Here is a 12,991-nt window from a genome sequence, read left to right on the forward strand (position 1 = left end):
AAATAGATTGAAAGACAACCAAACTCACGGAAATAGTAGAATTAATAAAAAGAACCACATATACTTCTATAAATGAAAAAACATAATTTCTGAAATTAAGAATTCAATGGATGGGTTTAATGGCAAATTGTATGCAGTACAAGGTAGGATTAATGAAACAAAATAGATTGATGGAAAATATTCAGACAGAAGCATAGACAGGAAATAGAATTTAAAAAACAGATCATTGCATATTAAAATTTAATTTCTTCCTGAGAACTCAATAATAGAAAGAACTCTCATGTTTCAGGCATTTTTTATGTTACCTGCCTTATATTGTTTGGTAACATCTGAGCTCATTGTAAAATATCAGATAGATTATATAGAAGAATGTTGCTGGATAGAATTTAAGAATAAAATTAGAGCAGGAGTCCTCAAGTGCTACATGGCCTTGTAGTTAATCAGTACTTTATTCTGTCTTTTTCAAAGCTTTCTGGAGGAAAACGTAAATGTCTTGCATGATCCAAGAGGGCACACAAAGACACTAGGGTGGGTTTGGAGGAGAAGCACAGCAACAGTAAGGCAATTTCCTCTGTTAATCTCCTCCCTCAAGGGGGCAGCTCCAATCTTGTGGCTCATAAGATTGGCTGTTAACCGCAAAATGTTAAAAGAACAAAAACTTGGCCCATATTGAAAGGAAATCCTGTCAAAATTTCCATCAACCCTTACGATTTCATTGAGGAAGTAGTAGGAGGCAGCTTCAACCTCCCTTTTCATTGCTTCCTTTGCCTTGCCAAAAAAGAAAGAGTAACTAGATTCGTGGCCGAGAATTGTGTTAAGAATGGAGGGTACAAAATTTTGATGGGTCAAAGATCTTTCTAGAAAAACTATAATAAAAGCAGAGGAATGTTAGAATTTTATAAGTAACCTAGTGGATCAAAATAGAAATGCGCAACTGAAAACACTAAACATAAAGCTATGAAGGGGGAGGAAGATGGGGAACTTATGATTGAAGGATCAGAATAATACGTCCTGAAAGTCCTGCTCAATTGCTAAGCATAGGACAGTCAGATACAAGCACCTTCCTAGGTGAATTAGTGTTCCTATAAAAAGAAAAGAAAGAAGAAATGAAGGAGGGAGGGGTGAGAAGGAGGAAGAAAGGAATGAAAGAAAACAGGGAAGGAAGGGAAGGGAAGGGAAAGGGAGAAGGAAATAACAACAAATAATCTGTATCTAATCTAACCTCTAGCTTTACCTTCCAAATTACTGCAAATATGCAGGTTGAAGGAATGTGATAAATAACAAAATGGAATTAAAACAGTCAGACCTGCAATGTGAAAAAGTCTACAGGAGAAACGACTTGACCTGATTTCTTCAGCAAATAAATGGCAATTAATTAAGAAAAGGGGAGCTCTTTTAGATTAAAATAAATTGAAGAGTCATATCAACCAAATGCAATGCATGGAGCTTCCTTTGATCCTGATTTGAAAAAAAAAAAAAACTGTATAAACATACTTTGGGGGGAAACAGAGGTAATGAAACATGGATTAGTATTAGATAATATTGAGGAATCAGTTATTATTTTGTTTTGGTTTTGTATGTTTTGAAAGAAATCTGTGTTGAAGCATCTATAGGTAAAACTGTATGCTGTCTAGAATTTCCTTTTAAATATTCTAGCAACAAAGATGTGGGAAGAGAGAGATAAAACCTGAAGGGTGGGATGTTGGCTATTGATGAAATTAAGACATGGGTTACATGAGGTCATTTGGCTCCTTTTTAAATTTTGTGACTATTTGAAAATGTCCACAATAAAGAGTTACAAATAACGTAAGGGATTACCGTGTCTCAGAAGTTTGGAACAGGTTTTTCTGGCTTCCCCACATGCAGGTGCAGTGAGCCTGACTTGCGCTTTCGGTTCTCACACAGCCAACAGACCTGAGTGGCTGTGCCCTGGTGGACAGTGAGAGCTCTGCTCTTTTGTTCTCATTCTGTCTTCCTCTGCCTAGGCCTGGTTGTATGCAGCAAAGTCACACAGGTCCCGTTCTAGCCTGGGAAATATCATCAATCCCTTTTTTTTGGCCTCAGTTCAAAACTGCCTCCTTCAGCACAAATAACCCAGAACTCTTAACTTTGTAAAATAAAACTCATCCTTTGAATTAAATTTAGCTTGGATCTCTGTGATTCTGTTCTATCGGAAGAACCCTAGAGGGCAGACAGTCAACTGCACCCAACCCACAGCTGTGGGAAGCAGATTAGGTAACAGAACGACATAAAAGCTTAATCAAGGGGAGGCATTTTTCGGATAATGGAAAATTATGCATGCTCCCGAGATAAGGTCAATTATCCAGGGTAATAAAAATATTAAAAACGTGAGAAAGTGAGATTAAGTGTTGGAGCAAGGTCCCTAAGAGAGCAAAATAAAGACCAGAGATAAAGTGCAAGAATTCCTGCCAGAAGGATGATTTGTTTTTCTGTACATTGGTAGGAAGAAGGTAAAAAATAAAAGAAGCTACACAGATGAGTTGAGAAAGACATGAAGGATGTTGAAGTGGCTTTTCTCTGGTGGGTAAACTCTATTTTTTTTTTGAGACGGAGTCTCGCTCTGTCGCTCAGCCTGGAGTGCAGTGGCGCCATCTTGGCTCACTGCAAGCTCTGCCTCCCGGGTTCACGCCATTCTCCTGCCTCAGCCTCCTGAGTAGCTGGGACTACAGGCGCCCGCCACCATGCCCAGCTAATTTTTTGTATTTTTTTGAGACAGGGTTTCACCATGTTAGCCAGGATGGTCTCGATCTCCAGACCTCGTGATCCGCCTGCCTAGGCCTCCCAAAGTGTTGGGATTACAGGCGTGAGCCACTGCGCCCAGCCAACTCTTTGGAATAAGAAGGAATAAAGATGAGGAGAGAAAGGAAAGGGGTTTGTGCCCAAGGCTAGAATAACGACAGCAGTGGAATACGGGCAAGTCTGTCTGCACTTTAGTGATAGCCCAGGGGCTGGGCTAGGCATCAGGGAAAAGAAAAAGAGCTAGCAGTTCCAGGTGGACCTCTGAATACTTCTCGATGCTGTATAGCCAGGGCAGATGAGCAAATTGGGGTCGTCTAGTGAAATAGCTTATTCCACATGTTATAGAAAGGCTCAGAAGACGATGGCTCAGAAGGTAGGGATTGCAAAAAGCACCATTGTCCAGAAAAGTTCATGTTCAGATCCATTGGCTTCCTCTTCCTTCTCTCAACTTGCTCTGAAGAGGTTCCTGATGAATATCCTCACTTAAGTCTAAGTCAGATGTCATGTCCTAGAAGAATTGGAACAACAGGAAGAATTTCTATGGTACCCTTCCCTCTGTGTAAGTCAATTATTTCAGCCTTATTCTATAATATTGTTGATTCTTAACTTATTTTTGTTCCTAACCATGGAGAAAATAAGTTGCATGTAAATATAATAGTGATAAAACTGAATTTTCACAGAAAAATATGACCAAACAGCCTATTACATAATTATAAGTAAGTTTATTAATTGTACCAACATGTTTATGAGGGTTTTAAATATCCAAACCAGGTGTTTTCTCAAATATTTATACTTACTGATAATTAAGCACACGTACAATTCAAAAATATCTTTAGCTATCACATAGACATATGTTCATTGTAGTCATAAAAGAACAAGGAGTCTAAAGAGAATTAGTGTTTCCTGGAATATTTTCCCACAAAAATCAAAACAGTGTTAGATATGATTGAGCACCCAATACATACATGATATCTGAAAGTGACTTCTGTCCTAGAAAGTTTCCCTTCCTGCCCCAGGACATGTTAATAATGATGAATAAGATTTGATAATTTTCATAAATTCAATAAAAACTTTTTAACAACAATAAAGACATAATACTCCAAATATATTGCAGGTACTAATTTCAGCTATTTGCATGGACGTCCTTGAATTATTTCAAGGGTATCTTACCAGCTTGAAGTAATTTACAGAACTGGCTAAACCCAGTTTTATAATCTCAAAGTTAAGCTTGAAGAAAACAAATTGCAGAGCTCTGAGATGTAAAAAATAAATATTAAGAAAGATACAGGTAGTGGTTTGAATTGTCTAATCGTTCAATACAAATAGGTCCAGAGTGCAGAGAAGCATGAAATAATGAGTGAAAAGATTGGTTTTCTCCTATCTTGGCATGAATTTACTGAGAAATCTAGGGCAAGGGTAAGAAATTGGTTTCCATGTATATATAATAAGTTGGTGGGAACAGATGTTCTCTAAGATGCCTCTGAGTTCCAATAGCTTGTAATACTATGTCTGAATACTTTGCTGATATGCATGCATCCCATTCTTATATCTCCCCAATGGAGGAGCTCAATAAAGGGATTGCAAAGAACTAGAAGCTCTGCCCTGGCTTTGGCACATGATTACTTGAATACACAGTATTTACCAAGAGTTCCATTGAGGGAGACATCCTGAATGTCTTAGGAGTGCTAGGTAAAGTATCAGCAAGTATTTGTTTTTGGTTAAGTAAATGAAGTATTTCAAGGGTTGTTTGAGTAACTTATTTTCTTTGCTTGCTCAAGGTTCCCACTTACTTTGCATCTCACTGTTGAGCAGACAGCCTGCTGAAAGTTGTCGCTGACCACCACATATAGTAACAGGTTACCAAAGGTGTTCAGAGCAGCTAATGGTCTAGAAACGATGTAAGCTTCGTGGATCTGATTCTCAATGGAACAACTGATCGAAAGCAGGCGAGATTCGATCCGAATGACCCTCAAGATATGGAAGGGCAAAAAACATACGTAAAATGCAAGGAGTAGCAGAATGGTTAGCCTTCGCGCTTTCTGCTTAAGGCAGCTGTCAGTTTGCAGTCCATGGGTCAGAGTGTGGATAATCGTGGTATAGCAAAGTGTCACTATCACCAAGGGGAGGCAGAAAGTGGTTGCAGTCAAAATTAGGTTGTACCACTTAATAGTAGTGAGTTCATCCGAACTGGTGAGGTCGAGACAGGCTGATCTGTTGGTCCTGTTGGTTGATGTGATCAAGAAGGTCATCGGAATGACAGCTACCAGTGAAATGATCCACACCACAGCACAGGCTACAACTGCACATCGAGTTTTGTGAATGGAAAAGCTGCTCATTGGGTGAATGATCACACAGTAGCGGAAGATGCTGAAACAGGTGAGGAAGAGGATGCTGCTATACAGGTGGAAATGGAAGCTGAAGCGGATAAACTTACACATGAAATCTCCAAAGATCCAGTTTTCGCCACTGGCATAGTAGTGAATCAGGAAGGGTAGGCTGGTCAGATACAGCAGATCTGTGCAGGCCAGGTTCAGCATAATGATGGTGCTGCTCTTCCAAGGTCGCATTTTGAAAATGTAAGTGGATATCGCTACTACATTCCCTGGAAATCCCACGAGGAAGATAATGCCATAAATAACAGGGAGGTAGTGCATCTTGAGTGGGATGTTTTCGTCAGTGCAATTTCCAAAAGCAGCTGCATAATCGGGGAAATCAGAAGCATTTGCTAAATAGTCTAGTGGCTCATTCATGTTTGTCTCCTTTCATCTTGCAAGAAAACAAGAGAGTTCAGTTTGGCAATAGGAATCAAATGAGCAGTAACTCGCTGATAAAGGAAAACAGAAAACATTAATGGTAGGGTAATAAAAACAAGGATCTACTTTTAAATGAAAATTGTTCTAACGTCCTGAATTTGCCACTTCTCTCTCTTTAATCTCAAAAGAGACCCAGTGGAGAAGAAATTGAATTTCCAAGAAAATGACTATGAGGCAAGTTACTAAATGCATCTAATAAAAATATAAAAGTTAAATTATCATGAGAGTTAAAATGAGGGATTTGGAGAAAAAAGCCACATGTCGCTTTGGAAAACAATTTGGCAAGGTCACCATTTGGAGAAGCCATAGGGTATCGCCATTAGAGACTTAACAACAGGACCTACTATTAACCAAGTGTGATGCATGCCACCATCACTTACTTCTACATCTCACAAAATACTGAAAAGTGTTTCTTATTACCTCTATTTTACAAGAGACTAAGACAGAGAAATGTTTTGCGGCTCGTCTTTGGTAACACATCTAGGGTCTTAGCTGGGATCCACACTCGTGTTTGACTCAAAAGCCATTCCCTTTCTACATTACCTCTCAGTGCTGCTTCTCAATCTGTAGTTTGTTGATTTTCATCATGATTGCTGTAAATAATGGAGGGAACACGTGTGAAGACAGGAAAACGCGGAATACTGTAAATTTTGAAAATATAGATTGCATGCATTGCAACATTGTATTTGTGGTAGATTTAATTGCACATTTCCACTCTTCCAATTCATTTTAATAGCTAACATTATTTGTTTGTGCAGGGGAGTGTATGTGTTGGGGTGGATGGGGCGGGATCAGTGGTATAATGCAACCATTAGGAGCCCTGAAGACACATGGCCAGATTTTGATGCTCAGATTAGCCATTTAGTAGCATGTTCCTAAGCAAGTTGATTAAGCTCTCTAGGGCTGGAAGGAGTGCAATTTGAACTTCCTTCTTCTTGCTTATTAGTGTTTTTAAAAATTTTGACGGTGAATTTTTGCAATGAGAAAAGTACATCTAGAAGAAGAGTTATAATTAGCTTATTATTTGGATGTAAATAGCTGTTGGTGAAATGCATCCAAGTCCACATTTCTGGAGCACCCACTCTGTATTGGGTCCTCTGTCAAGTCCTAGAGATACAAACTGAATACACACACAGATGTATGTGTGTAACACACTGTCACAGTCTACTGGGGAAGTGGACATGGCAAATTATTTTAACAAAATATAAACCCACCTCATGGAGCTATCAATAGTATGTTAAAAATAGGAAGAAAAACTCTTGGCACACTACTGGGCACATAAGAAAAGCTTAAAAAATATTAGGTGATTTTTAGTTGCTAAGTCATTTGATGTATGAATGGTACAAGACTACTGAGATCACAAGGGAAGGAGGAAACATCAGTCTGCCACCATTATTACTATTATCTGATACTAAATCTACACTATCCAGCATTTCCTGAGAGGAGTACAGAGGTATATTTCAAACTAACCCAACTTGACAAGTCCTAAATTAGCAGAATCAGTCCTTCTTGACTGCCCTGAGTATACTCTTCCAAATCTCACTTAGTCCAGGAGGTCTGAGGGAGTTGTAAGGAACTCAGCATGGTTATGGGATATTGGGAGATGAAGTTGGGAAGGAAAAATAGGGATTAATAAAAAATAATAGTGCCTTCTGTGTACAAAGCACTACTGTAAGTGTCTTACATATTTGAATCTATTTAATCCTCACAACAAATGGTGAGGTAGTGCTGTGATCATCCCCATTCAACAGAAGAGGAAACTGAGGCACAGAGGAGGCAGTGCTGTGCTCAAGGTCAAACCGCTAGTTAGGGGTGAGCCAGGATACGACTGTGGCAGTCTTGTTGCAGGGCTGGGCTGCATCTCACAATGAGTAGGCAAGATGGAAATCTGAAGTGCCTGTAATCACAAAGACCGGTTAGCACATTACCTCTCAGTGCTGCCTCTTCATTTGTATTTTGTTGATTTTCATCAGGATTACCCTAAATAATAGAGGGAACAACAAGTGTGAAGACAGGAAAAGACTGAATATCTCAGAAAACTCAATAAATCAAACACTGTAGAGTTGTCCCTTGGTATCTGCAGTGCATTGGTTCCCAGACCCCCAAGGATATCAAAATCTGCAGATGCTCACGTCACTGATACAAAAATAAAATGGTATGGTGTTTACACATAACCTATGCCTATCCTCCTGTAAATCATCTCTAGATTACTTATAATACCTAATGCAACACTGATGTTAAAAGGGCTATTCATGGAACTATCATCTACACAGCACTGGAGGTCATAGGAGTCAGGGACTGCTGACCAGTGAGAGTGCTCTGAAGCCAGGCAGCTACAGTGGATGGCTTCTCCCTTGGCAGAACGTCTTAAATGGACTCATGCATAAGGAGCAGGAAGTCACTTAAACTTGAAAGAAAATGGTCACAGCCAAGGAGTCCCAGAAGCAGCACGTCCCAAAGACAGTTCTTAGAGTATGTCAAGAGGCCACTAAATAGCTAATGTTGTTTCTGGAGCAAAGAAGTAAAGATAGTTTTAGTAACGCCCAAAATAATTCTCCAGAGTTGTTTCATTCTAATTGGGATTTGCCTCAACAGAGAAGTGAGAGGAAGAGAAGGGGAGGGAATTCAAGTCCAAGCTGCTTATTTGTCAGCTCCTTGAAAGCAAAACACAAGTCACCTCATACCCCAGGGGCTGGCACATGGAAGGTGTGCAGTAAATATTAATATTTGCTGAATGCATTAAAAAACAACCAGTAACATCAGCACAACTTATATGGTAATGAAAGGCTACTGAAGTGGCAACTATCATTCTGAAAAAAAAAAAGCTTGGTTCTTAGGTCAGGCACAGTGGCTCAAACCTGTAACCTCAGCACTTTGGGAGGCTGAGGCAGGTGGATCGCCCAAGGTCAGGAGTTGGAGACCTGCCTGGCCAGCATGGTGAAACTCCATCTCTATTAAAAATACAAAAAAAAAAATGTAGCTGTGCGTGGTGGCCTGTGCCTATAGTCCCAGCTATTTGGGAGGCTGAGGCATGAGAATCGCTTGAACCTGGGAGGTGTAGGCTGCAGTAAGCCGAGATTGAGCCACTGTATGACAGCCTGAGTGACACAGCAAGACTCTGTCTCAAAAAAAAAAAAAAAAAAAAAAAAAAAGCAAGCTTGGATCTTTCATGATTTTTAAAGTAGGAAGAAAAATTACAATTCCTGTCGTTGCCAAATAAACCCTTAGCCATGTTATGGAGACCATTTCAAACAATAATTCTATGAGGAAAAGATGGGTTATAGGTAGAAACAACTGCCTTATTGTTCTGAAAAATAGTAGTTCAATTTAGATTGAATGAAGACTGACTAGCCAATTGTAAGGGTGAAGGGGTTGACTAGGAAGCTTAATCTCTGTTCCATAAAACCTCATAAAAGTATGAGTTTACAAAATACATGTGATGTTAAGAACAGCACACAAAAAACCAGTCTGGGCTGTGAGCAGGTAGGATGAAGCTGTTTCTTTCCTCCCTAGCCTCAGGGCCCAGTACAATTCACTGCCACAACTCAGAACACCAGATGGTCCACAAACAAATCATTTCAACTCAAAGGACATTAAAGACAAATGTGGCACAACCCTGGGTATATTCCCTTCTCTTTCTACAACAGTAGTTCTCAAACGTGAGGAGGTTACAAATCACTTGAAACCAATGGGTTTTTGCAAGCAAGAAATAATGATGTATTCAGCTTTAACATAACCAAAAATATAAGTGTGAACTAAGCTAGGTTCAGCATGAATAAAAGCCAGCATCAAAGGTTGGAATAAACTTGTGAAGAAAAAGCTTATAATTTTAGTACAACCACTATGGAGAACAGTTTGGAGGTTCCTCAGCAAACTAAAAACTGAGCTACCATATGATCCAGCATTTCCACTGCTGAGTATATACCCAAAAGAAAGGAAATCAGTATATCAAAGAGATATCTGCACTCTCATGTGTGTTGCAGCCCTGTTCACAATAGCCAAGATTTGGAAGCAAACTTAGTGTCCATCCACAGATGAATGGATAAAGAAAATGTGGTACTTATACATGGTGGAGTACTATTCAGCCATAAAAAAGAATGAGATCCCATCATTTGCAACCTCATGGGTAGAACTGGAGGTCATTATGGGAAGTAAAAAAAGCCAGGCATGGAAAGACAAACATTGCATGTTCTCACTCATTCATGGGATCTAAAAATCAAAACAACTGAACTCATGGGCACAGAGAGTAGAAGGATGGTTACCAGAAGCTGGGAAGAGTAGTGGGGCAGTGGAAGGGATGGCTAATGTGTACAAAAAAAAAAAGGTAGAAAGAATGAATAAGACCTACTATTTGATGGCACAATGGGGTGATCATAGTCAATAATAACTTAATTGCACATTTTTAAATAACTTAAAGAGTGTAAGTGGATTGTTTGTATTAATAACACAAAGGATGCATGCTTGAGTGGATGGATACCCCATTCTCTATGATGTGCTTATTTCACATTGCATGCCTGTATCAAAATATCTCATATACCCCATAATTATATATACCTGCTATGTGCCCACAAAAATTAAGAAATAAAAAAATTGTTAAGAAAAAGCTTACAATTTTAGCCTTTTTTTCTCTGAAATTGGAAAGCAGCTGTGATTGTTTGAGGCTAGCTGCAGGATGTCAATGTTTGGGTAACGCACAGTTCGTGGACCGCTGTCCTGATGCCAGCACACCCAGGAACCTCACAGATTGGGATTCCAAGATTCTGTGGGTAAAGAAGGTAGGATCAGAAATGCTATCCAGTTAAGCGGCGGCAGATAATACTTCACCTCCACAGAGTACTCTCGCCCATTTGGTGGGAACAAGGAAAGTGGGATTAATGATGAAATGTGATTTTCCTAAGGTGCCTGTTGGTTTTGCAGATCAGTTTTGTTGGATAAGTTAAGCTCGTTATCCAACAATACCTGTACCTCTCCCAGCTCTCCTCCCTCTCCCCCAGACTCCCTGGGTTTTTCTGGTTCTGCTCCCATGCTGAGGTCACAGTTGGTTTTTTCCTCCTTTTCCCAAGATGCCAATGGATGAGGGAGGTGCACAGTTGGAACACTTCATCTGTTACCTTCCCTCCAGAGTCCTTGGAAGCTCCGAAGCTGGGGTCACTTTGGGTTGTCAAAAAGAAACTTAAGTAGACCTTTCATTCACAAAGACTGACTTCGATTTCCCAGTCTACATATTTGAAAACTAATTGTACTTCATACTGGTGGAAAACAGACCAATTCTTAACACAGGTAAATTTGTGACTGGGTGAGTGCTGTCCTCCCCGGTCCCTGAAGGAATCCTTCTCCCCAACCCTTCTGGGAGCCTCAAGGCTCTTCCCTCAATCCCCACTTTATTGTTTTTTGTTTGTTTGTGTTATTGTTGTTGTTTTGGAGACAAAATTTTGCTCTGTCGCCCAGACTGGAGTGCAGTGGCCATGATCTTGGCTCACTTCAACCTCCGTCTCCTGGGTTCAAGGGATCCTCCTGCCTCAGCCTCGGAGTAGCTGAGATTACAGGCCCGTGCCACCACGTCTGGCTAATTTTTTGTATTTGTATAGAGACAGGGTTTCACCAGCCTGTTGGCCAGGCTGGTCTCGAACTACTGCCTCGGCCTCGCAAAGTGCTGGGATTACAGACGTGAGCCACCACACCCGGCCGATCCCCAATTCGTTAAATAAGAATCTGCAACTCAGTTTCCCTGAAGACTATTAAGAGGTCATGTTAATGCAGCCCAAAGATATGATTTTGCCTATTTAATCTTCGGGAGAAACAAATACAACTTCTGAAAGCTCGCTTCAGAAAAATGCATGCATGGACACGTAAATATTATACATACAAGTTAGAGGTTTAGAGACCATTACAAGCTAGTTCACGAATCCATAGCAACGAAACAAAAAACAAGACAGAGAAGAAAGACATTTCAGGGGAAACATTTTCCTCGCTTGTTGGAGGTGGGGGTGGGGCAGTGTCTTTGGTCGTTTCTGACACCACCCAGTCCACCACGATGCAGCGTGAGCTTTGAGAACATTCAGAGGGGCAGTGATCAATGGGGTGAGGGATTAACTCTGTTTGTCTCCTAAGCACTCTCCCTGCCCACCTCCTAGACCCCTCGCTTGGGTGTGAAAAAAGTATGAGATGAAATCAGCGATCCCTAATTCCCCCAGTTCTCTCCAAGTCAAATGTCTTCTCGCCCTGGGCTTTTTGTTCCCCAAAATGAAACTTCGCCTCCCGCCACAGGATCTGGGGTGCTCCTGCTGCCTCCAAAGAAGAAGGGGGCGCTGCTCCGTCCGACCCCGCCTGCTGCAGGGAAGTGCGGGGGTGCTCTTTCCCCTGCTCCTCGGGCACCTCGCGTCTCCGCTCCCGGGTCAGGGCAGGGTCCCCCATACCCCCTCCCTCCGGCCGGTGGGCCCCGCTCCCCGATCGCACGCGGCTCACCTGGCAGCCCCGGCGAGGCTGACGTGCGCTCCGCGTGCCTGTGCAGCCTCGCTGGTCCCGGACCGCAGACCTGTCCCGGGGAGGCTGCGCACCGCCGCGCCCCGCCCCTCCCACCCCTCCGAGGCCCAGCGAGCAAGTGCGTGTTCCCGGGTCCTCGCCCCGAGCAGCCTGGCCAGCAGCATCCCGCCTCGCCCACTTCCCAGTGGACACAGGGACAGCGGCTTCCACTCCCGGGACCTCTGGACATCCTCCTTCCCGGTTTGGCGGGAAACTGACCAAGGAGAAAGTGTTTGCAGAGGTTCCAAAAAATCAGCCCGGCGGGAGGGTTGTTGCCCCAGGAGGGTTGTGGCCGCCTTGTCTGGGTCCAGAAGTATCACCACTCTCCTACAGCCCAGTGCCTCTTTTTTCCTTTTTCTTTTGAGACGGAGTCTCACTCTGTCGCCCAGGCGTCCAGTGCCTCTTATTTAGCGTGGGATAGAGGCGACTTACTGAAGCGTTGTCATTTCCCTGTATCCAGTTACAACCCTGCCCTCCAGCGCTTAGCAAGGGGGCTTAAAAATAGTTTCTATCCCTGCGAAGAGCGTTTGTTTGTATCTCCAGATCTAGGGGGTAGGTAGCCTTCTTGCTACAAAGCTTAGGAATCGCCTTTTCTCTTCGCTGATCCTCAGCCACATCGTCCAGTATACTAGGGCCCCCCGAACCGTTGAACTTCAAGATCTCTTCCAGCATCAAAGAGGAGTTCACTGTATTAGCGAATGGGGGTGCTTGGAGAATGCCCCTCTTCGCTCTTCCATGGACGGGCATTGAATGTCTCTTCTGCACTTCCATGTTGATGGGCATCAAACACCATGTATATATAGCCCATCCTCTGGGAATGCCAGCCAGCAGGAGCAAGAATGTTAGGCTAGGTGTCCCACCAGGGCCCAGGTGGAAAGATTCCGCCCTGGCTGATG

The 12,991-nt window shown here is 42.1% G+C and overlaps 1 protein-coding gene and 1 long non-coding RNA gene across 7 annotated transcripts in view; both read right to left on the reverse strand.

Moving 5' to 3' along the window:
• Window positions 1-2,152, reverse strand: part of LOC129056848 (uncharacterized) — a 46,441-nt gene extending 44,289 nt beyond the window's left edge. For both annotated transcript variants that reach the window (XR_008521439.1, XR_008521440.1), the window contains exon 1: window positions 1,819-2,152. This is a non-coding gene — a long non-coding RNA (uncharacterized LOC129056848). The remainder of the gene's footprint in view (window positions 1-1,818) is intronic.
• A 1,310-nt stretch (window positions 2,153-3,462) lies between these two features.
• Window positions 3,463-12,513, reverse strand: OXGR1 (oxoglutarate receptor 1). 5 transcript variants are annotated; one of them, XM_054546916.1, is made up of 5 exons: window positions 12,039-12,513; window positions 10,183-10,333; window positions 7,502-7,553; window positions 6,117-6,166; window positions 3,485-5,526 (listed from the first exon to the last, which is right to left on the reverse strand). In XM_054546916.1, exon 5 carries the CDS (start codon window positions 5,508-5,510, stop codon window positions 4,497-4,499), a length of 1,014 nt encoding a protein of 337 aa, XP_054402891.1. In that variant the 5' UTR covers window positions 5,511-5,526; window positions 6,117-6,166; window positions 7,502-7,553; window positions 10,183-10,333; window positions 12,039-12,513; the 3' UTR covers window positions 3,485-4,496. The 5 variants fall into 5 exon arrangements, with proteins under 5 accessions (XP_002824418.3, XP_002824417.3, XP_054402891.1 ...); XM_054546913.1 differs by having other exon boundaries at window positions 3,485-5,584; window positions 12,039-12,512; XM_054546914.1 differs by having other exon boundaries at window positions 3,485-5,584; window positions 10,269-10,333; window positions 12,039-12,125.
• Window positions 12,514-12,991: the final 478 nt, after the last annotated feature.

Source organism: Pongo abelii, chromosome 14, assembly GCF_028885655.2.
Source record: "Pongo abelii isolate AG06213 chromosome 14, NHGRI_mPonAbe1-v2.0_pri, whole genome shotgun sequence".
NCBI lineage: Eukaryota > Metazoa > Chordata > Mammalia > Primates > Hominidae > Pongo > Pongo abelii.

Bases quoted from the DNA above. Each gene is read 5' to 3' on its own strand.
- OXGR1 (XM_002824372.3), bottom strand. From the start codon at position 5,510: ATGAATGAGCCACTAGACTATTTAGCAAATGCTTCTGATTTCCCCGAT.